The following is a 25,276-nucleotide window of genomic DNA, read 5'->3' on the forward strand; positions in this document are numbered from 1 at the left end:
TATTCTCTAAACCGGTCTAATGCTCTGTGTAGGATGTACCTGTGTGTAATTGGGCTGCCCTCTGTACATCCCTCTTTCTCATCTCTCTCTCACTCTTTCTCATCTCTCTCACTCCCTCGTCTCTCTCACTTTCTCTCTCTCCCTCCCTCCCTCCTACTTCTCAGGCATGTAGAGATAAAGTAAGGTTCTTCTATTAGCATTAGACTGGATTAGAGCTGTTGGAGCGACACTGAATGAATGACAAGTGTCTCATGATCTTTAACCCCCCCCACCCCACCTCAATACCGCCCGTGACCTCTGGGTCTTCTCACAGTGACGGGTTCCACTAGCCTAATTGAAATTCCTTTAGTGTTTCACTTACGACCTTGTTTGAGTTAAGACCACGTTTGAGCACTTGTTCTAGCCCTTGCATTTTAGGTTTTGTGCTCACTGATCACCCAACATGTTTTGACCTTTACTGAAAGCCTAAGAATGTATCTGTCAGTGTTTCACGCTATCAATGTTTTGACTGGTGATGTTAATAAGGCTGACAGTACTATTTGCGTTGTCCTGTAGTCTGCACAAAGATGTGTGTGCGCTTTCCAGATAGTGAGTGTGTACGTGCGTGTGTGTGTGTTCTGGGAGGCAGACAGGCTCCAACAGAGCTCTAGTGATGTTAGGAATTAAATAAATATAACCTTTATTTAAGTAGGCAAGTCAGTTAAGAACAAATTCTTATTTACAATGACGGCCTACCCCGACCAAACCCTATGGGACTCCCAATCACAGCTGGATGTGATGCAGCCTGGATTTGAACCAGGAACACCTCTTTCACTGAGATTCAGTGCCTTAGACGGCTGCACCACTCAGGAGCCCAACAGGGAGAGAGAGAGAATTATGCCTTTATTAGCCTCTAATGCTCAGTGTGGGATGATATACATGTGTGTTATTGGTCTGCCCTCTGTACCTCTCTCTCTATCTCCCTCTCCCCCTCTCGTTCTCTCTCCCCCTCGTTCTCCCATTCTCTCTCTCTCTCCCCCTCTTTCTCCCTCCCTCTTCCTACCCAACCTCTCTCTCACCCCCCCTCTCTCCCTCCCTCCCTCTCCCTACCCTCCTCTCTCTCCCTCTCTCTCCCTCCCTCCCTCCCTCTCCCTACCCAACCTCTCTCTCACCCCCCTCTCTTTCTCTCTCCCTCCCTCCTACTTCTCAGGAATGTAGAAATAAAGTAATGTTCCTCTATTATAGAGAACGATTGATACCAATTTTTTTTAGGGCCGATATTGATTTTTTTGGAGTCAAGGAGTCCGGCTGATATTTTAGACCGATATTCAATCAAATTACATTTAAAAATGTTGTTGACAAAATGTCCCAGAGACAGCCGTGTATGCAGTAATGCATACATTTTAAAGTCAAACAATACATTTGAATTTGTTTTTAGCAATGTAACTACATAACAGCATAATGGTAATAATTGTATTCAAATGGTAAATCTCTTGATAAACTGGGCACATTAAGAAGGCATTGGCCTACTCACAATACCGGTGAATGCATATTCAATAGGATTGTGTGCATGCATTGAGTTATTGAGCTTGTTTTGGCTGATCAGTGTAGTCTATGGTGCTACAGATGACAATCTGTTTGTCTTCCATTTGGGACTTATATTAGCATACTGATCAACAACATTTGCGTTGAAGCATCACTCGATTGCGGCTGGTCAGATCAGCACACCTGTAAATAGCTAACGTTACGCTTCGAACACATAGAGTGGATGCGCAAAATAGCACGCATAATTAGCTGGATATGCATGCAACAAAAGTTCAACATTCACCTTCTGCTACCATTTCTGTCAAGCCGTTTATGCACACAGTTTGACGCATACGTTCGATAAATCCAATGTATGCATCACACCGAACGCACTGCAAAGCAATGCTGCAAGGCAAACGCAGCGTTTCATTGGAAATGAATGTAATTCTGGTGTACCAAAATGCAAAACACTGTCGGTGTGGTCAAAGCGTTACTCCGCAAGTCAGATATGGCTCGTTGCAGAAAAAGGGTGCATGTTCAAAATGATACCCAGCTAACGTTAGCTAGCTACGTTGGCTATTAGCTCCTATCTGATATCTTACCAACTTGTTTATCTAGCCAGCTAGCTAGCATAGTAGCTAATATAACAACACAGATGAAATGGTTAGTTTTCGTAATATTTGCTAAAAGGTCACATAGCTATCTACTTAGCTTATTACATGCATGTCGAGGTACGTCGACAGAAGCCATGTTATTAGTGAATTAACTAAACTAATATTTGCAACAGAAGTTTGATTTTGGTCACTGTGTCAATTCATCCATTTCTCAATACTGAACCTTTCTGTTGGGAGAATGAGCTAGCTTGCTGCTGCTGATTTTTCCCAGCTAGACATTCCTCTGCATTGTGCAGTGCTCAGGCAGTGTGTGGCGGCTGGCATAGCAGCAGCTTTGCTATGTAGAGGGACTATCGATAAACTAGAAAAGGCCAATATTGGTCCGATATATCTGCTCGGCTGATTATACCCTCCATGACCTCCTGTGACCCCCAGAGTGAAGGAATCCACAAGCCTGATTTAAATCCCTTTAATGTTTTACTTAGCACCTTGAATGAGTTAAGACCTCATTTGAGCACTTGTTGTAGCACTTGGATTTTTAGGTCTGAGCTCACTGTTCACTGATAACCAACATGGTATGACCTTTGCTGAAACTCTAAAAACGTGTCTATCAGTGTTAGACGCTATCAATATTTTGACTGAAAGTCTGAGAGTACTATTTGCATAGTCCTGTAGTTCTGTTGACTGCACAAAGGTGTGTCTGTGTGTGTGTGTCTCCCCTGCTTACCTCTCTCTCTCTCTGTATGTAAATGTTAAAGTATTTTGTTTGTCGTGTATTTTTCGTTATTTGTTTCGGACCCAGGTAAGACTAGCCGGCACCATTGGTGTCGGCTAATGGGGATCCTAATAAATCAAATCTCTCTCTCTCTCTACAGCGTGGTGACAAAGCGCTTGCACAGCCGGTCATCATGTGCACGCGGGTGTCCGTTAACCCCGAGCCTGGGTGCCATCTATTCCCAGAGGGAGAGGAGGAAGGAGAGGTGGAGGGCAGAGAGAGGGCAGAGTTAGACATGGACAGTGCTGTGGAGAGCAACCCGGGATCAGATGTCTCTGAAGGGGAGAGGAGCGGAGTAGACAAAGAGGATGGACCGGGGGGACTTTTCTTTCCTGGAGACAAGTGAGTACCTCTTTTAGTTGTTAATCTTTGTGTGGTGTTGAACATATGGTGTCTTCATAAGTGAACTCTCTTTATAAAAAACTGTAGAGGTTAGAGTTGTTAATGTACATGTAATGTAACTCATCTACCTCGTGAAATATATAATTTGCAATCTTATTAAAACATCTGCACTGTCAGAATCTGAATAGTCACCCGTATAATTGAAAATGTATGTACAATTTGTCTTTTTTCACTACGACACTTTATACTTATTGAATGTTACTTCCTGAAAGTCTACTTCCTATTTTTGCAGGTGCAGTCAGCTAAACCCATCGGTGACCTCTGACCTGTCGACGCGTTCCTCTGCCTCTCTGAACGAGGAGCAGTTTGAGGACTACGGAGAGGGAGAGGACGTGGACTACACTCCCAGCAGCCCCTGCCCCGAGGACGAGACGCGCACCAACGGCTACTCTGACCTGGGCTCCTCTGTACCCTCCAGGTAAGAGGAGACCCTGACACACTAATACACAGACACACTACTACATAGAGTATCATTACAACATCCACAGAAAGTTGGGGAACACCATATGCAACGAGAAATACAAACGTATACGTGAAATGATATGAGACAGAAACACAAACACGAAGATGATGAATTACCTGTCAAACATCATGTGACCCAGAAAGGCAAACTGATAAACTAGAGAAATCTGCATAACACTGTGCAAAAAAAAGATGACAAATACATGCACAGCATCACCCAACCCAGAAATACGAACACACAGAGCTAAGAGTTTGAACGATTTCAGATCCAAGTGGTGATGACTTACTGAGCCCCACAGAGCATAATGTTATATTTTCACAAAACACCCACTGTCTAGTCTCATACCTCCTGTCCTATAAGTCTGTTACCCTCTTAATCCCCCAGTGTGTGTATGTGTAACCGATGTGAAATGGCTAGCTAATTAGCGGGGTGCGCGCTAATAGCGTTTCAATCGGTGACGTCACTCGCTCTGAGACCTTGAAGTAGTTGTTCCCCTTGCTCTGCAAGGGCCGCGGCTTTTGTGGAGCGATGGGTAACGATGCTTCGAGGGTGGCTGTTGTCGATATGTGCAGAGGGTCCCTGGTTCAAGCCCAGGTAGGGGCGAGGAGAGGGACGGAAGCTATACTGTTACATTTGTATGTGTGCATGTTAATATGCATTTGCATGCATTTTTTTGTGTGTGTGTGTAACCACTTCAGTCTGCTTCTTTCCTCTCAGAGCTTCTCGTACCAAACTCATTAGTTTTTACTCTTGACTGGAACTGAGTATGATGGTGTCCCAATGTACCCTATTACCTACATATTGCACTACTTTTGATCAGAGACCTATTGGCCCTGGTCAGAATTAGTGCACCATACAGGGAATAGGGTGCCTTTGGAGACCTATGCCTATGTGGCCCCCAGGGCCTTTCTTGATTAATTTTCATCTATAGAGCTGTTTTGAAGGAGGATTTACTCCCAACACTATCCAGCTTTCTTGGTCCTGCTCCGAATATCAAGTACCTAAACTCATTACTATGGACTTTTCTTTTGTTTGTCCTACTTCTAAGTTGTGTTTAGATTAGTGCTCCATGATATGTGTAGACCCAGGCAGCAATGTGTGTGTGTGTGGGGGGGGGAATACAGTGAACTGTGTGTTTGCACGTGCATGTAATGTGTTTTGTGAGTGTGGTCAGGCGGGCGGGCGGGCGGGGGGGGATGGGTGTAGTGTGAATACAATGTACTGTGTGTTTGCACCTGCATGTGTTTGTGTGTCTACTGTATTTTGTATTTATGATGATCCCAGTAATTCATGCTAAGGCAGATGCTACTCTTCCTGGGGTACAGAAATATTAAGGCAGTTATACACAATTTATATTACATTTCACAACAGATTTCACAACACATTAAGCATATTCACTCAGGCCACTACTCTACTACCACATATTTACAGCACAAAATTGTGTATGTGTGTGCCTGTTTTTTAAAGTCTGATTTTACTGCTTACTGTGTGTGTGTGTGTGTGTATTCTGTCTTTAACGCGTTATCTTTATCTGTGTGTGTAGTGCTGGCCAGACCCCAAGGAAGACACGTCACCTGTACAACAATGAGATGATGGACGTGTACTGTTCCCAGTGCTGTAAGAAGGTCAACCTACTCAACGACCTGGAGGCCAGGCTGAAGAACCTCAAAGCCAACAGGTAACACAGGACAGGACACCCTGTCCTGTATGCTATTGACCATTTCACATACGGGCCTAGAGCCCGGCTGACTGAGTGGGTCTAGAACTGGAGCAGGATTTTGGTCATGTCAGATCACGTGGACAGGAAAACTCCTGGCTCTGAGAATGAGATGTGTTCTCACAGAAAATGAAGCTGGTCATTACTTCAGGGAAATGACACACTTCTATTGTCCACTATGTTTACCATGACTGACTATTGTACTGTAGGTAAGATAGGTTAGATAATACTGTCATAGTGACCTGCTGTTTATTTTGGTGATGTCACAAAGGGCTTAAACATCTTGTCCCCGCCCATACACGCACACACAACCTGTTACGTAAATCCCCAATTGTCAGAATGGGTGGCCACCATTCATTGACCCACATCATCAGCGTGTGTACAGCGAGAGGTGTAGACGGTCTATTTTCAGACATGTTATCCTTTGTGATCTTTATGGATTTAACACACACCTGCTTTGATGGACACACACTGTCTGACACACTCACATCTCACATAGAACTTACTTGTACACAGACACACACACACATACACACCTGCAGCCCTATCATATGTAAGCTATAGCAGTAGTGGCCCTAGGCTGGAGAACTCGGTAATGAATGTAATAAAGTGGTGAGGACTCTGGAATCGTTTTGTCTTCCCTTCAACTGCTGCTCTGTCTCTGCTGACTCTGCAGTTCTTCTGCCTGAAAAGATTATTCTCTACTAAGATGAATACCTGGGCTTACAGTAATTAGTCAGACCCCTACCTTCTGCAGGAGAGCAAGTAAAGACAGGGGGGGTAGTAAAGGGAGGATGGGGAGGAGAGAGGGGGAATGAGAGTGGGAGAGAGAAAGTGAGAAGTGAGAGAGGGAAAGGAGGGAGGCGAGAGAACATGGGATGATAAATAGTTGAATGGGCATGCAGAGAAGGAAAAAGCGACAAAGAGAGGGATTGTAGGAGAAGGATATATTAAAGCGAAGATGGATGATGCAGAGTCGCTGAGAGTGAAGTGTTGCTGGCAGAGTGATGGAAGACTTCACAAGATCAATCCTTGAAGGAGGGACAGGAGGAGACAGAAAAAGAGGGATGGAGAGATGGATGATTGAAGGCGTCTTGTCAGCATGCAGTCAGTCTGGGGAGATGCTTGAAATTGCATAAATGTGTGTGTGTATGTGTGTGTGTGTGTGTGTGTGTGTGTGTGTGTGTGTGTGTGTGTGTGCACACGTGAATTTGTGTGTGTGCATACTCTCACACCTGTGTGTGTGAGAGAGATTTCTCTCTTTGGTTTAATGGTGAAGCAGACACAAAGCTTTGAGACAGAACTATTGCTGAGCCCGCAAAACTACTGTTCCCATAGGCATCCTCAAGGGAACATTATTTCATTAACATTGACATCCCCTTCATGCTCTACTCTCTGGTTGTGTCGTAAAAGGCACCCGTTTCCCTTTATAGGGTTCTACTATTGACCAGGGTCTATAGGGCTCTACAATTGACCAGGGTCTATAGGGCTCTACAATTGACCAGGGTCTATAGGGCTCTACTATTGACCAGGCTCTATAGGGCTCTACTATTGACCAGGGTCTATAGGGCTCTACAATTGACCAGGGTCTATAGGGCTCTACAATTGACCAGGGTCTATAGGGCTCTACAATTGACCAGGGTCTATAGGGCTCTACAATTGACCAGGGTCTATAGGGCTCTACTATTGACCAGGCTCTATAGGGCTCTACTATTGACCAGGGTCTATAGGGCTCTGGTCAAAAGTAGTGCACTATAAAGGGAACTTGGTGCCATTTGGAACACACTCTCTTTCTCCTCTTGTGAAAAATACTGATTAACAATACTACCTTAATACCAATCAAACAGCAATTAACTGTTCTATCTATAATTCATTGTTATAACTAATAAACTCATATATCCATGACATCTGACAAGGGTAAGACTAACTGGGATGTTTTCTGACTCTTTTTCTCCAGCCCCAATAGGAAAATCTCCAGCACAGCCTTTGGCAGGTCGGTCATATCTCCATATGTATGTGTGTTAGTTTTTGTATGTTGGCCACTTCCTTGTTGATCTTGTCCGTTAGTCATGTGATCATTATGTCAGCCAGTGTATTAGACAACTATCTAGGTAATTCTTCCTAAGTAATACGGTAATGGTTTTAGCATACTGAACCTCTCTACCTCTTCTGTGTTCACTTTACTACTACAGTTACTACTGTGTACAGATATGAATTTGACCAGTTTCTCACAGCAGGGAAATAAACCTGCAGCAACGGGAAATATGGGCAAATGAAGGAAATTGATGAACAGGGTGATCAAATTAAGATGCTCGTTTGTACTGTACATACAGTGTACCTGTATACAATGCAGTGGAGGCATTATTATAGATTATTTTACAATACTCATACCAATGACAACATCACACAAACATCAACTACATCACACCTGCCAGACCCACATGCTGACACCCCCCATCTCAAGTGCCCGCATCACTCTCCGCCGTATGGCCTCAAACTGCACCATCGTGTTTCTCTCCATCGCCCACACACTTTCAACATTTAGATAATAAAGCTTTTGAGTTTTCCATTGTGTTAACAATGGAGGATTGGTTGATTTTCAAGGTTTTGTATAGCTTGCCTATCATATGAATATCCTTTCATTGTGGTCTGTGTCTATAGGGCTTTTTCCTACTTCCCTCCTCTAGCCTGTGAATTAAACTGACAAAGAGAGATTGGCCTGCCAGCGCTGATCTATGTGTAGTGTTTTCCCCAACCTCTCCACTCTTTTCCTTTCTCTTGTCCTCTACTCTCTCCCTCTCTTCTACTCTCTCCCCTCCTCTACTCTCTTTTACTCTCTCCTCTCTTCTACTCTCTCCCTCTCTTCTACTCTCTCCTCGTCTCTCTCCCTATCTTCTACTCTCTCCTCTCTTCTCTCTCCCTCTCTTCTACTCTCTCCCCTCCTCTACTCTCTTCTACTCTCTCCTCTCTTCTACTCTCTCCCTCTCTTCTACTCTCTCCTCGTCTCTCTTCCCTATCTTCTCCTCTCTACTCTCTCCTCTCTTCTACTCTCTACTCTCCTCTCTTCTACTCTCTCCTTTCTTCTACTCTCTCCTCTTCTCCCTTTCTATCTTCTACTCTCTCCTCTCTTCTCTCTCCCTATCTTCTACTCTCTCCCTCTCTACTCTCTCCCTATCTTCTACTCTTCCCTCTCTCCCTCTCTACTACTCTCCTCTACTCTACTCTCTCCCTATCTTCTACTCTTCTCTCGCTCCCTCTCTACTACTCTCTCCCTATCTTCTACTTTCTCCTCTACTCTCCCCCTATCTTCTACTCTTCTCTCTCTCCCTCTCTACTACTCTCTCCCTATCTTCTACTCTTCTCTCTCTCCCTCTACTACTCTCTCCCTATCTTCTACTCTCTCTACTCTCTCCCTATCTTCTACTCTTCTCTCTCTCCCTCTCTACTACTCTCCTTTTCTACTCTCCTCTCTACTCTCTCCTCTCTTCTACTCTACCCTCTCTTCTACTCTACCCCTCCTCCTCTCTCCCTTTTCTTTCCTCTCTCCCTTTCCTCCCTACCTCTCCTCTCCTTTCTCCCTTTCCTTTCCTTTCCTCCTCTCCCCTCTCCCTTTCCTTCCCTACTCCCTACCTCTCCTCCCCTACTCTTTCCCTCCCTTTCTCCTCCTCCTCTTATTAATGAATAGTCTCTGTAATGGAGGCTGGTGTGAAGCCATTCCATTAGTTAGAGTGGGGCTAGCTGTTGTGGCGGCAGTTTGAATGTCTGTGTGTGTGTGTGTGTGTGTGTACATATGGGCATGCATGCCTGTGTGTCTTTGTAGTGTAATAGTGTGTGATGTGTGTGTGTCTGCACTCTATGCAATATGATCAGCTCCCCCACTGGCACAGCCCCTTTGCTTATAGTCCCTTTTACATCCTATCCTGCGGCATTCTCTCTGCAAGAGTGGACACACAGCGGAATTATGGTTCAGCAGTAAAGCTCAGATTGATGCCCTATGGGGTGAAGCTAAAAAGGGATAGATCTAGGACTACCACAGTTGGAAGAGATTTTATTGTGTTTTCTTAGTCTTGTATAACAGCCTCTTCCTCTCTCTTCCTCTCTCTCTGTCTGCAGGCAGCTCCTCCACACCAGTAACTTCAGCAGCAGCAACGGCAGCACGGAGGACCTGTTCCGAGACAGCATTGACTCCTGTGACATCGACATCACTGAGAAGGTACCGTATAGATACATTGTGTTCTGTTTAATTCTATGGAAGGGACTGCCATTTATCGTGTCTGTCTCTGTCTGTGACCGTTCCACTACCTGCACTCCATTCTATTAAGGTGAAAGTTGATAGGATACCAATTGGGAAATTGATTGCATTGGCTGCTACTGTCAACCTGTGTTCTGCTGTGAATGGAGATAAATGGCTCTGGCACAGCTTGTTGCTGATTGTGCTGGCTGATGTAAGGACATTGGATGAACAAATTATATAACATCTTTTAACCTCTCGCTCTCTCTCCCCCTCCTCCTCTCTCTGTCTCTCTCCCACACACAGGTGAGTTACCTAGAGAAGAAGGTAGCAGAGTTGGAGAATGATACGCTGATGAACGGAGATCTCAAGTCCAAGCTGAAGCAGGAGAACACACAGCTGGTTCACAGGTAGGAGGTTTACACACACACATGCATGCCCACCCACGCACACACACACACACACATACACACGTAGATATACACATACACACAAACAAATACATGCACGAATGCACGCACACACACATTTATTCTTAAATATATATATATGTGTGTGTGAGCATGTTTTTGCATATCTCATTGATGCTTATGTTTGTTTATGTGCGTGTGTGCTGGCTTGTGTGTGTGCGTGTGTGTGTCGCTCACAGGGTCCACGAGTTGGAGGAGCAGTTGAAGGACCAGGAGGCGCGGGCAGAGCAGAACACAGAGGAGGAGCAGAGACGACACCGTGAGGCCTACAGCAAGATGGAGAGAGACAAGAACACTGAGCTAGAGCTGCTACACAACCGGTAACACACACACTTACTTCAGTCATTTATACACTGCATCGTTAGATACTCATATTTACTTACGTCTATAAGTGTACACAAAGGTGCTGTCTAGAACTTGAAAGGGTTCTTTGGCTGTCCACATAGGAGAACCCTTTGAAGAACCCTTTTGGGTTGCAAGTAAAATCCATTTGGGTTCCATGTAGAATCATTTTCACAGGGGGGTTTTACATGGAACCCAAAGGGGTTCTACCTGGAATCAAAAAGGGTTCTACTATTTGGAACCCTTTCTTCTAAGAGTGTAGTCCATAGAGCTAGGTAGATAGCATAGATTAGGCCTTGAGCTAGATACCAAATCCAGACCTTGAGGTCCGCAGTACTGCTAATTTCCATTTCTCTTTGTTAGTGGCCTTGTTTTGAATAACCCGGACATATGTTAAACATGGATGAATTATCATAATGTGTTTCCTCTTCTTCCCCTACAGAGTCCAACAGCTAGAGGAGGAGAACGGGGATATATCGGTGAACATGTGCAGACTGAAGTCTCAGACAGAGAAACTGGACGAGGTATGTGCTTGCTTGTATATCATCCTCAGAGACACAGTAGGCTCCAGTACTACTAGCTCTACACAGACAGAGACCTCGATAACTGGTTACAAAAACATCAACACCCACCCATCAACAGCACGTGACCAATTGCTACAGCCACACACACACACACACACACACACACACACGTTTGGAGGTGTGAAGGCTACAGCTGGGCTCATATCAACACCTCTATTTCCAGCCTGCCCTGGTGAAAACATCCAAGGGAGTTGGCATGATCATTCGATTGTGTGATTGTGTGAACTCCTAACAGAGTCACACTAACTAACTAATTGCTAGGCTATACACGTCAGCCTGATGACTCAAACTGAATTATTTCACTACATACTTCAGTCTGAGACTGCCATCGTTGAAGTTGTTTGTGGTGACATCAAAATGAGGGGTGTTGTAAAGTCATCAGCGATTTGATTGTATCAAAGCCAATGACAGATGTTCAAACCGCGCCTTTACCCACGTGTATTCTGTCTCTGGCCCAACCTATTGGTTTCCGGGCCCAACCTATTGGTTTCCGGAACCAATCATAATGGCTAGAATGTTGCTCCATTCTAAAAATCGTTGGGGAGGGACTCAGATCCAGACTCATTGCGGAGAAGAAACTAATGTCAGTGGGCGTGACATATCCTTTGGAGGGAGCAAGGAGTTTGGGTAGCCAGCTGTAGAGAATATTTGTATGAATAGCTGTGTTTTGCAGTATTTTTTTGTTGTTGCAGTATTTGCACTATGCATAGTACTGTAAATTCATTAAAAGTATAGTTAATTTTAAGGTATGTGTCCTAATGCTTCTTCTTACAGGACTATTCACTGTGCATTATTAGACTGACTGTGTTCTTGCTTACCGCATACATCCTAACAACCTAATGCCTTATTCATACTGTGGGACCTTTATTGTGTGAACACCATGTGACTTTAATTTTTGATGAGCTACTCTGGAGGTTGGGGGTAGAGCCGAGGTTATTGGGTAATCGGGGTCAGTTTTGAGATTGAGTGACTGCGCCCTCTCTAGCTTGCTGTATTATTTTGCCTCTCCCTAAGCTGTTGTACATGGCTTATAGGGCCGCCCCAAACTGCACTGTGCTGGCTTGGGTCTTTTCTATTCACACTGTCCTTCCCAGCACGGTTCCAGAAACTATAACCAGTCCAGCCCAGAACAGATTGCCTTGGCTTTGGCCTGTAATGTGAATCGGGCATACGTTTGAAAAACTATCCGTGCTTTATTCTCTGTGAATCATCACATGTATTGGAATGTGTCTGTACGTGTGTGTTGTCAGGAGAAGCAGCGTATGACAGACAAGCTGGAGGACACCAGTCTGAGGCTAAAGGATGAGATGGACCTCTACAGGAAGATGATGGACAAGCTGAGGCAGAACAGACACGAGTTCCAGAAGGAGAGGGAGGCCATGCAGGAGGTGGGAGGAGGGATAGCACACACACACAGGGACACACGCGTACACACACACAAACAAACACACACGCGTACACACACTTATACACACTTTTACATGTAGTGTGAAACGAAAGCTCATGATGCCGCTCCCACTCCTCTGAAGTCTCTAGTAGTTGAGTGTTTGTATAGAATACGTTTGCACATAAACCAGTACTGCCCACTGCATCAGACTAGTCTACGTGGCTACCCCAGGTACTCTTTATACTAAACAGTCTTCACGACAGCTACCGCATATCGTCCCTGGTTGTCTCCCTCCTCCTGCAGTTGATTGAGGACCTTCGTCGGGAGCTGGAGCACCTGCAGCTGTTCAAACTGGAGACAGAGAAGCCTGGCCGCGGCCGCAGCTCCTCATCTGGGCTGACGGAGTTCAACGCCAAGACCAGAGAGATGGAGCTGGAGCACGAGGTCAAGAGACTCAAACAGGTGGGCTTGAGAGCTAGTGGCCAATGCTAACTCTATATGAATGCATTGTTACTTCCTCTTTTGGGGTATTTGCTAGGATTTAATTGGGCAAGCGACTTGAGCAGGCGGGGCTCAAAAACAATCTTTTGCGCAGTGTTTAAAAAAGCTTTTTTTTTTACACACGTCCCCCCTCAATTCCACCTTTAAGTATACTGTATGTGATTGTATATGCCAACACTATTTGCTTGTGTGCGAGTGAACAGTGTTTTGTGTGATAGTCAAATGCTGTGAATACACTCTCAATATAGAGAGTGGCATACACTAGTCATATCTATCTACAGTGCGTCTTATCTACTGTAAGTGTTGTCCTTTCGACTTCTTAGATAGTGTGCCATTTCTAGGCAGTGAAAACCAGTGATATCTGTCTGTCAAGGGCAGTGAAATTACATTGTTATTGTTCCCCAACCCTGTTAGGAGCATCGGACCGAGTATAAACATGAGATAAGAGATCAAGATGAAAGTGTTTCTAAGATGTCCTCTCAGACAAGGCAGACGTTATGATACTAAACCACAAAGCCTCGAGGCAAACGCAGGCAAGAGGCTCTAATGCTGGGGACATGCAGTGTTGCGGTATCTTCATGTGTAAAGATTTGATATTCTACTGTAGGCATCTTTCTTGCCTTCGGTCAGTACACACTGTCAAACTGACAGTAACGCTAGGAGAGTAATCACAATGCCTCGCCTTGCCTGCAGCTTTCATCTGGATCTGTCTTGCTCTCTCTCTCTCTCTCTTTTTTCTCTCGCTCTCACACTAGCCTGGTTGCCGTCTCTGCTCAGCTGTTACATTTGGCAAATGACAGGAGTGGCAAGGGGTGGAATGTTAGCTAAAAAGACTGGTACCCAGACTATTTTCTGCAGTCACAGGCTTTGATTCAAAGTTTAAACTACAGGGCTGGAAGAGAAACATTACTTCTGTCTCTAATTGGTGTCAGGCAGATATGTGATGCCCTTTTTCTCTTTTCTCAACACTTTTAGATTAAATGGTGTTTATCTGAAACTCCTTATTTAAAACACTCATCGGTTACTATTTAAAATCTGTTATTTTATAATGGCACTGTTTCATATTTGAGAAAGGGTTCAAAAGAGAATGCAGATCAGCTAGCTGATGTGATAGTATTCCAAACAGGGATGAATGAGTCTCTTCCCTCTCATGTCTCCCTGTGCTCCTCTTTGCTCCTGCTCTGTGTGTCCAGCGGTTTGTCTCGCAGGACTTTCCTCTGACCTCTGACCTCCGCCACCTCGTAGTATCCGCTGGGGCACGCCTCCGTCACGGTCAGACGGTAAACAAACCCACTGTTGTTTCTTGTGAGCATTAACCTTTGACCCTTCCCATTAACCACAGCTATTATCACCACTATACAGCGCCTATAGAGCTTCACCCCGTCGACACAGGGCGCAGTTTGTGCCATAACACCTTGATAAACATAATAACCCGTGTCCTGTCCTGTAGGTGTTACCGTAGATGTAGTGTGCTGTGTCGGCTGCTGTTAAAATCGAGAGATGGTTTGTCGTGGGTGTAGTTGTGTGAGGCTTCAGTAGTCTAATCTAACAGGCCTTGCCTACTGAAACAGTGTGGATGAAGTGGGGCGCTTGGAGAATTGAGATGAATCTCATCAAGATGTGGACCCCCTCTAAACCCATCGCTTCAGTCTGCCAAATCAAACTATGACCCTCATCGCTCTCTCTCTCTTTCCTTCCCTCCTCTCTCCCTCTACTTCCCCCTCCCACTTCTCTCTCCCAAACTCCCACCCTCCCCTCTTTGTCCCTTCCTCCCTCCTTCACTCCCCACACCACCCAACAGGAGAACCTGAAACTGAGGGAACAGAACGACGACCTGAATGGTCAGATCCTCAGTCTGAGTCTGTATGAGGCTAAGAACCTGTTTGCTACCCAGACCAAGGCCCAGTCGCTGGCTGCCGAGATAGACAATGCCTCACGAGACGACGTGAGTTTTTCATTCATAATGCTAATCATTTGATGAGTTGATCATTTCGGAGTAACCCTGCAAGAGTAACCCCATTGATTAAGGTCATAGTACACATAGCATTTAGACAGTAGTTGCATTCTGCATGACATCAGGGTTAGCTGGTATAACCAGATAATGGCACCACCATATCTGATGGTAACATAACATTAATTTGATATTTCTCCACAGTTGATGGAGGCCCTCAAGGAGCAGGAGGAGATCAACTTCCGTTTGCGGCAGTACATGGACAAGATAATTTTGTCTATCCTGGACCACAACCCCTCCATCTTGGAGATCAAGACCAACTAGAACCCCCCAACTAGAAACCCACAACTAGAACCCCCTCCGGGAATGGGAAAGGAAGACTAGCCACAGTGGGGTCTGGGACAGCTGGACATCATTGCCCCCTGCTGCCCCAGGAGTGGAACTGTGAACTTGGGTGTATTCATTAGGCACAAAACAGAAGAAAACAGACAAATTGGGAGGTATTACCTGGACTTGTCCAATTAGAAACACTAGTTTTTGTGTTCTGTTTCTAAACGTTTTGCTACGGTGTGGCCTAGTGAATATGCGACTGGAGCTATAGGGGAATTTCTGTGTTGACTACTAAAGTTTTGGTACTTCGCCATCATACTTCTGTTCTATTCTGTGACTCATCAACAGATGTTGGTATCTCCCTCATGTCTCCTTCATGCACTTTCTTCTATGTTCTCTATTTTTTTCTCACAGCCTCATCTTTAGTCTTAAACACAATCGAGATTAATTATTACTGGGAAAAATTATTATACTGGGCAGGTGCTTTGAATATGTAGGGCATTACTGGTTGTTGAACACTGGATGTACGTACTCTAGTGGTGTGTGTTGAAACAATGTGAACACAAATCTATTGATCTTCAATAGCGTGCGTTGTAGCCATAGGGGAAGATAGGAACAGAGAGAGACTGGCAGATAGACAAACAGAGATCTTTAGCTTCCAGACAACCCTATCCCCACTGCTTCCTTAAAGTTGATCTGTGTTTGATCGCTGAAGACCGGTATGTGGATAGAGGCATGTTGATGAAGAAAGTAAAGCAGCACGTGTTTCTGTGCATAAGAAGAGTGACAGAAAGAGATGAGAGGAGAGAGAAAGTATTGTACAAGCATCTCCATGTCAAAAGATATTGGCTTTGACTCAAGAAGATATCAGTCATGTGAAGTGATAATGAGAGGCAGCAGAACTTGGTGTGATGGAATGGCTTTGTGAAGTCAAGAAGGAACAGGTGAAGTGTATCAGTCAGTACAGTACAGAGGAAGATAAGAGAAGAATGCCTTCCTATGGAACTCTGAGATGACGGTACAGTATGATCTGTGTAGAGTAATAGTGTATGATAAATCCATATAGTAAATCCTTAACTCACACAGTGAGTTGTTAATTGGCTGATTGAGAATTTCCGGATGCCAATTCCTCTTAATCATCATTATTTTCTACTCAGACATTCTGTGGTAAGTCTGTCTAAATAAGTTGGTTAGACCTGGGATATCTGCTATGAAGGATGTCCCATTGCATAGAGCTGCTATAGCTACCCACATGAAAAACTATAGTATACTATGGTATATATACTATAGTATTCACTGTAGTGTTTTGTTGACTTTTTTTCTGACTTACAGAGTCCGCAAAAACACTGCAGTGAATATTGTAGTATTTATTGTAGTGTTTACTGTAGTATTCTGTATTATACTGTAGTATTTATTGTAGTAACTGTATTATACTGTAGTATTTACAGTTAACTATAGTATAAATACTGTAACAATCGAAAACTGTAGTATATACTATAGTAATAATGTATTGTTTTTGTGGATTGTAGTATTTACTGTAGTGTTTATGCAGACATTACTGTAGTATTTACTACATTGTTTTTGTTTTATTAGCTTTGACATAGAAATGGAGGCTTTCTCCTTCAGGAAACCTACTGGAGAAATAGATTGTTGTTCAGAGCTTCTGCTCTTTTCTATAACCTGTAGGGAACACACAACATGGTCCATACTTGGCATGTAGTTTTCTGACTTATGGGTGGTACAAATTGCGATATGGGGGAGGGGAATGGGCAGGGTATATGCAGTTAAGAAACTAGTATTTACTACAGTATTTTTTTTGTGGCTAATACTATAGTATTTACTATAGTTTCTACAGTATACTATAACATTCTATAGTACGTACTACTGTACTCATGATCAAGGAATACTACAGTGTGTAGTATAGTATACTACAGTTTACTATAGAATTCTATAGTAGGTACTTTAGTATTTTATAGTATACTGTAGTATTTTTGTATGTGGGTATTAGCCCATTAGCCTATATGCTTTATATTTCTGTGTCGGACACTGCCACTCCACTCTCCCTATATCCACACTGAACAAGAGACAAACCCTCCCAGCATACAGGGCTGTCAAGTCAACAGCATAACAATGTACAAGCACACGAATGTAACCCTATGGATGTGAATGTACAGAATGCTTAATGCATTCTGCATAGAGATAGATACAGTATTTATCTCTATGTTATTCCACATCTCAATGTGTTTTATGAATTTCCTCTGGGTGTTAAGCCATGTCAGTCTGGCTCATTGAATCATCCCTGTCATCTCTATATAAGATACTGTAGTATACTGTAGTATATTCATCAGAAGTTAACTTACTGTAGACTAGAGTTTGGTACTAATAAGACTGGAATAGCAATCATACTGGAGTCTATACAGAGTATATGGGTAGTGTTTGCCCTTTGGCTAGTATACTGTAAATATCATGAAGGTCTCACGTAGCTAACATTCTCTCTCTTAAAACCTAATGGGTTTTTGTGTACAAATCTACATTTTGTTGAGACAGTTTTCAAATGTCATACAGTAGGCCTTTGCTGTACTACTGTATTCGAGGGGACGTTGATAGGCAAAGGGGATAACCTGCTGTAAATGAAATTGCTCTAAACGTATGTTTTGCTTCCTTGCACAAAAATATGTTGTTTTTTCTTATTTTTGCATGTTTTCACCTTTTCTGGTATTCGTGCCTTTAAAACACTTATCTATTTTTCTTTTTCTTAATATTGCTATGCTGTTTAGACAACTTAATAATGAATATTTTTACTGTTGCTTTAAAAACAATTGTCTGAATGATGTTCATGACTTGTAAATGTTGTACAGAGATACTTTAGTTAGGATTTATATTGTGCCACTCACCACACTTTTACAGATGAGACTACAAAAATACAATTTTATACAGTTCTATCAGGAAATGGCCAGGTAATCAACTCTAGTTTATAAAACTGTTACATCACAAGTTTATTTTGTATTTTTTTCTCCCCAATTGCGTGGTATCCAATTGGTAGTTACAGTCTTGTCCCATTGCTGTAACTCCCGTACGGACTCGGGAGAGGTCAAGGTTGACAGCCAGTCCTCCAAAAAATGACCCTACCAAACCTCACTGCTTCTTGACACACTGCTTGCTTAACCCAGAAGCCAACCGCACCAATGTGTTACAAGAAACATGGTACAACTGGTGACTGGGATGGAACCCGGGTCTATAGTGATGCCTTAGACTGCTGCGCCACTTGGGAGGCACAGCACAAGGTTTTTTATTTAAAAACAGATGAGCATTGGGGCAATATATATATATTTTTCTGTTTCTGCGGTAACCTATCTATGAATGCGGCGTCCATTGCTTTTAAGATCGCTTTGGTTTCTGCATCCTTTCAAAGTATGTTGATATGGTTTCCCCCTGTCTTCCTATACACTAAATAAACTTCTGAGAAATATGACTTTTCTCTATACCATACCAACCTGGCACTACAAAGTTTACTTCTACAACCTTAAAAGATTCACTTCACACAAATTGAAATGAAGTTGAGATACATTGAGAAATGTCTTCAAATTGAGCGTTGACCTCGTCCTCATGTAGAAGCCCTCCTATCGTTTGAGGTGATGTTGACCAATGGCATCCCATTTCATCCCAATCACCTGTTGAGCACTGTCACAAAGTTTCACTTGCAACATTTTAAATAAACTCAAACGTTTCCCATTTGTGTGCTCCTAAATACTTCCCAACACAATGAAATATGTAGTCTCCTACTCTTCAAGATATTGAGAGGTTGGATTTTAAGTGCACAAGGTGTGGCATTGTGGCAATAAGAATGGCTTGGGCTTGTGATATCTTGTGATTTTCTGTTACCTTGTTTCTGTTGTCCTATTTCTCTACCACATACCATTGTTACTGATACATTGAAGCACTGTACTGTATGTGGCTGTAAGTAGGCTACTACTTATGGTATGAGGTCTTATCTGCAATTGTGATGTACAAACAACTTTAAGCTGTAAATAAAGAGATTTGCCCTGGCATGATTACAACCTGATGAATGCTAATTTCAGAAATTTAAATGTCAACTTCTTACAGTATGATGAAAGGAATACTCGGTCCTGTTTTAGGAATAATAATGTTTGCCATTGATTCAGAAATGCAGTAAAACAGGTTTGCTACAATTGATCAAATGTGGTCCTAATGTGGGATTTCCTGTATAGACATAACTCTATCTGCAGTGTGCCTGATGTAGATCCGCTATCTATGCTGACCTAAATCTCAGCTCTGAGAAATGACTTGTGGGACCCAGAGAATTCTCAAAGAGATGGAAATGATCTAGATCAGTGTACTTCAACACGTACATTAAACCCCTGATTCATACTGTGTCAATTGATTCAAGATTATGATGGGGGAATGGGGCACTAAATTATATTATATGCATGTTTCAATAAGTTGTCCTACAGAGAATACATAGTGTTGGACTGAAGAAAAAAAACGAATCGGTACAAAATAACAAACCAAGCAGTAACCCACGTGGATGTCAGAACAGGGGAGACTCCACCGTGCGCTTGACGTTTAACACTGCATTCGAAGCCCACGGGAGGTACGTGTACGAGGATTTGGTTAATTAGCTAGCAATTTACTTTACCTTGATTTTCTTTTTAGAATTGCCCTTTCTGAAACCCAAGTTTATGTAGTTACATTGAGCTGTTGAGTGTACATGAAAGGGGAAAAATGTATATGTTAATTGATGCTGGAATAAAGTGAGTTTGCTAGCAAGCGACGTTGGCTAACTATCGAACAATCAATACCGGAAGACTTCATTTAGCATCGCACGCAGTATTTTGTCAAATGTAGCCTATAATCCATGTCGGTTTAATTATTAGTGAAGGAGAACGTGCCTCGTCAAAATGTGTAGCAGCAAGGTGATATCGATAGTGCAACTTTCTCTGTCTAACGGCTGGAATTTTGTAGAATGATGCTGTGAACCAAAAATGAATGAATCTCTCGTTTTTATTGTTGAAATTGGAATTTTATCATATTCTAAGTAAATAAATGTTCAACGGCCGACGCCAATCAGTCATTTTTTTTGGAGGGAGATGACATTACAGTGACAACTTCCACAGCATATACTACTTAAATGTGTTGCTATCGATAGCCTTGCTCACTGTTTGATGAGCATTTTCCTTTTGCAAAAGTTTCAAACGTTATTAGTAGTGCTTGACTTGGACCGAAATTGGTTCCGGAACTGTTTATATTTAGGTGCTCAACAATCATTTTGAACATATATTCTATAAGAGGTACAGGGGCTCAAACAATAGAACATTTGAGGTGCAGGTACGCGGCTCTGGCGAGTTCTCGCCCAAGTCAAACACTGCTTATCAGCTGATATGACAACATTTCTATGTGTTCATGCTTTTCTCTGCAGGCCTACAGTAAACTCTTGAGGGTGACCTGTGACAGTGGACCATGCCCCAGACAACGAGTAACCCCCCAGGCTTGTGCATTGGTGCCAAAACCATTCCAGAGAGAAAGCAGATATATTCATGCAATGGTATACTGGACCCTTCTCCAGGGCGTAGGTACAAGCAGGCCTATCCTTTCAGGTATAGGTGGAAATGGAGGAAGAAGTCCAAAAAAAAACCGCCACCAGCCCCACCTCTGCCATCATATGAGGAAGAAAACTGGGAGGAGGAGATAGGAAGCTTTGAGACATATGGATTTGCTCCATATGGTAAGGAGGGGGAGAGATACAGTGGGGTCTGGAATTATTGGACCCCTTGATAAAAATTAGCAAAAAATACGGTTTAATTTTATTATTTTTTAAAATACAAATACTGAGCTATATTGTATGAAAGTATTATTTTATACTAATATACAATTGCTCAGAATGGGGGGGATGGGGGGTCAAATGTATTGTATCTGCTGTTTAATACTCCTACAACCTCCCCTTTCGAGGATAAGGAAACTGAGAATTTTTCCAAAAGTGTTTTATGAGATTGGAGAACAAATTGGGAGGGAACTTAGAACATTCCTCTATACAGAATATTTCCAGATATTTGAAATCCTTTGTCTGTGCCTATGGATTTCCCTCTTCAATTCACACCACAGGTTTTCAATGAGGTTCAAGTCCAGAGACTGAGATGGCCATTGCAAAATGATGATTTTGTGGTCAATTAACCATGGATTTTTATGTGTGCTAGAGGTTATTGTGTTGATGGAAGATCCACTTGCTGGCAAGTTTCAGCAACTAGGTTTTTGGCTGAAATGTCATGATATTTGGTAAGAGATCCCCAGGACCAGTGAAAGCAAAATAGTCCCATAACATCAAAAATCCACCACCATTATTTTACAGTAGAGATTAGGTATTTTTTGCATATACATTATTCTTTCTATGGCCAAACCCACCACTGTTGTGCGTTTCCTCATTTGCCTATTTATATAGTACATCAAGGACTACCGTCTAGGACAGTGGTCACCAACCGGTCGATCCCGATCTCCAAGAAATTACTAATCGATCGCCTTGCGTTCCTGTTTTTGTTTGTTTTATTAGTTTCACGCGGTTTGTAGTAGGTGCACTTAATTCAGGTGCCCTCGCGCCGGGAAGTCGACGTATTCCCTTTTTGAACCATTTCATGTGTCTGAAGGTACAAACTCCGCCTACTCAGCGACCCCAATCAAGTGCACATATATCGGCCAACAGCAGGCCATTCAGAACTCGGATCACCGTGCATCTTCCATGAGACGATAGAGAAGCCTGAGCAGCGTTTCTTTCTGGTTCTGACGAGAAAAATATAATACTGTCTGGGGAGGTTCTCTTCTGCACAACTAATCCAGTAAATGTGGAGGAGGATTTAAAATGCGGTGTTGCCTTGTGAACATCCAAAAGCAGAAGTTGCGTCTTATTTGTAGCACTGGTGCTCCTAACTTCAAAAAGTAAGAAGAACCAGACAAATGGCTGTCCTATCATTCTTAATTGTCATCCGTTGTTACCTTGATGTGGAACGCATCACGAGAGTGGGAAAGACATTACAATTTTAAAAAACGACTTTTAATAATTTTATTCAAAAGTGCAACAGCAAACCTATTTACATATGTAATTTTGTTTTGGACAAACAAATGTAACGTACAAAACATAATTGTTGTTATCAACAGTGCGATAGCAAACACACACACACACATATATATATAAATGTGTGTGTGTGTGTGACTTGACATTACCTGTATTGTATTTAAAAGTGCAAATAAAAATGTAATTTCTAGCTCCGTTAGCTCTGCCTGTGACCGGATTTCTGTCTCTGCGGCAGCTCTTTCCTCGATGTGTTTTACCCAGCAATTGATGTGCTTTTGGCTGAAGGTATGTTTTAGCAACGACTCGTGTTTTATTTTGCTACAGGGTCCAGCAACCTAAGTCTTCCCTGCTTTCATTACTCCACACTTTCGTCAGTACTCACAAAACGCGCTTCTCCCTATCCTCCCATGAATTGGTGGATGAGGCAGAAAGAATGAAGTGAGACTCGAGTTACGCCATCGGCTGGAAGACGGTAATATTATGCAGGCACCATCAGTCCAGTAAAATATATATTTTTTAAAGTGAATTATTTCAATTTATGCTCACTCAGCGGTGCTGTGCATAACAAGTAACACATACAATTATCTAATATTACCAGTGTGATCATATACCTAAAGTTTTGAAACATAATACAATTGTCTGAGAAGAACAACATTGTAATGCCATTGGCAGGGCAATTCAAGCATAGCCAATATGCTGTGATAATGTATTGGGCTATAGCCTACTGCACAAACCTCATAGGTTAATGTAGCATAGGCTTACGTTTATTAAGTCATGTTTTAAAAAAAATATCTGAGCAGTAGATCTCCACCTGCATATTGACTCAAAGTGATCTCAACTCTGAAAAGGTTAGTGACCAGTGGTCTAGGACAAGTTAGATTCAAATATTGGACTCTATACTGTATGTAACTTACTGCCATTACTCCCAGGTCAATAACAATGTATCCATATTACTAGACAATTGGTAGTGCAAGGAAGGAACCATTATTTATTCCAGACCTAATATCATATCAAGTCTTGTCTTGTTCTCTTGGTTTGTATAGAAATGTTGACACATTAAAGTTTTGGCAGCACTAACAGTGCAACTTATATATATATTTCTCTACTTGGGACTTTTTCATGTAGGGTGGTGCTCAGTAATGCCAAACTGGAGAACTCATTTTTCTGAAACAGGTGCTAGAGGACTTCTTCAGTAAGACATTTTGTTTTGTTTTCCATTTTGCTATATCTTGAACTACTGAAGATTTTCAATGGGCTGCTCGCTACAGAACATTTAGATATCAATGTTATAGAACAGACATGCTTTTCTGCCCTGCTGAATAGGGAATAATGTCTGCTCGAATGCAACACATTTATATCTGCAGCATTCAGAGTTTTGCTCCTCCAGAACATGACCCAGGACTGTGTTCAGTAGGGAGAAATTGTTTTTGAGCTGAATGAAACTGGGAGGGAATACCTCAATGAGGACACAGATTTCCGTTGTCCGTTTCAATATGTTTTGCTACAGTTTGCCCAACTGAATACGAGCCAGAATTGCCATGAATCTTCTGTTCCTCTTTTCAGGCCCAGAGGATGTGGATAGAGTGGCCCTACAGGGGTTGACCCTGAACCAGACTCCCTGCCCTCCCCACCCCCAGACAGCAACCGACTACAGCCCTGCGACCCACCACCAAGCCCCCGTCAAATGGGTTCGCCACATCATCCGCAGCGTGGAGGAGCAGTTTGTCGACGCAGAGGATTGAGGTCCGGTGTGTCCTGATACACTTTTTATTAGTTAACTCTTTAATCGTAAGCTCTTAGGAATGATATTTTAGTTGGTTTCTCAGGTGTCAGGGTTAGGGTTAGTATTACTTGTTCCTTGGTTTGTTAATGAATTAGGATGTCATATTTGTAGCCTCGTTGACAGTTGGGTTACATGTTAACAATTCATTATTTTTTTTGTGAATCATTTCAATAGATGTGTAGTCTAACTCTTAACTAAAAGAGAAATTGTAGTTTTTATCTTATTTTTTAAATACTTTTGTTTTAAAAGCAATCACCTGATATAGGCCCATGTGTTCAAGTGTCACTCCCTTTAAAATCATATGTGTTAAAATGGAGAGGGCACAGTGCAAGAATAAGTATGTTTGGATATATTCTCAAATGGATTTTCCTGATTGATTCTGAGCCCATGGAGAGCAAGAGGTCAGGTTGCCATGACTACAGCACCCTGTAAGACACCACCCACTGGGCACAGATGTCAATTCAACGTCTATTCCAAGTTGGTTCAATGTAATTTCATTGAAATGGTGTGGAAACAATGTTGATTCAACCAGTGTGCGCTCAGTGGAAATGAAATTCAGCTTTTGAGATCCAAGATATCTTTAATGCAAATAAACCATGCATTTTAACAACAAAACTCTACACTGATGCATCATTCCCACAGTGTTTTGGTTGTAGTGGTAGTAGTTCAGAAGAGAAAATTGTAGCATTAGATGCCCACTAGGTGGCAGTGTTGGTTAAATATTACATTTACCTCCATTGCGCTGAATTCTTTCCATGCAGCTCTGGGTTTATATAGTGAGTTCATTCAGTTCATAGGCCCTGTTCAAATACAAAAAAAAATGCATCCATCCTCCCTTCCTTCCTACCTTTCTTGAAAGTAAATCACAGATCTGAATTGGTGAAAACAAGAAGGAGCTAACTTTGCTGTGGGCCCGGTTTCCCTAAACCATCTTAAGGTTAAGTTCATCGTTAGTACCTTCGTAGGAGCATCTTTAAATATCTGAGCTGTTCACCACAACTCTTGTTATTAACGTTGCATTTGAAAACGCTTGTAATCGTAACGCCTGCCTCAGACCACTCATAAAACACTTAAATGTATTGTTAGTGTGGAGCCCAAACTGTTCGGACGCTACAGACAGAAGTTGGCTGATAGGCTCTACC

The 25,276-nt window shown here is 42.6% G+C and overlaps 1 protein-coding gene and 1 long non-coding RNA gene across 4 annotated transcripts in view; both read left to right on the plus strand.

Moving 5' to 3' along the window:
* The window catches only part of rab11fip4a (RAB11 family interacting protein 4 (class II) a), an 87,343-nt gene extending 68,026 nt beyond the window's left edge, over positions 1–19,317 (plus strand). For 2 of the 3 annotated variants that reach the window (XM_024396540.2, XM_024396542.2), the window contains 13 exons: positions 2,993–3,234; positions 3,527–3,712; positions 5,301–5,435; positions 7,432–7,467; positions 9,588–9,687; positions 10,012–10,115; positions 10,355–10,495; positions 10,960–11,041; positions 12,352–12,489; positions 12,792–12,950; positions 14,183–14,269; positions 14,791–14,934; positions 15,145–19,317. In XM_024396540.2, coding sequence (XP_024252308.1) covers positions 2,993–3,234; positions 3,527–3,712; positions 5,301–5,435; positions 7,432–7,467; positions 9,588–9,687; positions 10,012–10,115; positions 10,355–10,495; positions 10,960–11,041; positions 12,352–12,489; positions 12,792–12,950; positions 14,183–14,269; positions 14,791–14,934; positions 15,145–15,264 — 1,674 coding nt within the window. In that variant the 3' untranslated portion in view covers positions 15,265–19,317. The remainder of the gene's footprint in view (positions 1–2,992; positions 3,235–3,526; positions 3,713–5,300; positions 5,436–7,431; positions 7,468–9,587; positions 9,688–10,011; positions 10,116–10,354; positions 10,496–10,959; positions 11,042–12,351; positions 12,490–12,791; positions 12,951–14,182; positions 14,270–14,790; positions 14,935–15,144) is intronic. The other variant, XM_024396541.2, reaches the window with a different exon arrangement.
* A 1,935-nt stretch (positions 19,318–21,252) lies between these two features.
* On the plus strand, positions 21,253–24,743 carry LOC112230305. Its single transcript, XR_006080606.1, has 3 exons — positions 21,253–22,215; positions 22,676–22,823; positions 23,915–24,743. It is a non-coding gene; the product is annotated as an uncharacterized LOC112230305 (long non-coding RNA).
* Positions 24,744–25,276: the final 533 nt, after the last annotated feature.

The sequence above is a fragment of the Oncorhynchus tshawytscha genome, linkage group LG32 (assembly GCF_018296145.1).
Source record: "Oncorhynchus tshawytscha isolate Ot180627B linkage group LG32, Otsh_v2.0, whole genome shotgun sequence".
In the NCBI taxonomy this organism is placed as follows: Eukaryota; Metazoa; Chordata; class Actinopteri; order Salmoniformes; family Salmonidae; genus Oncorhynchus; species Oncorhynchus tshawytscha.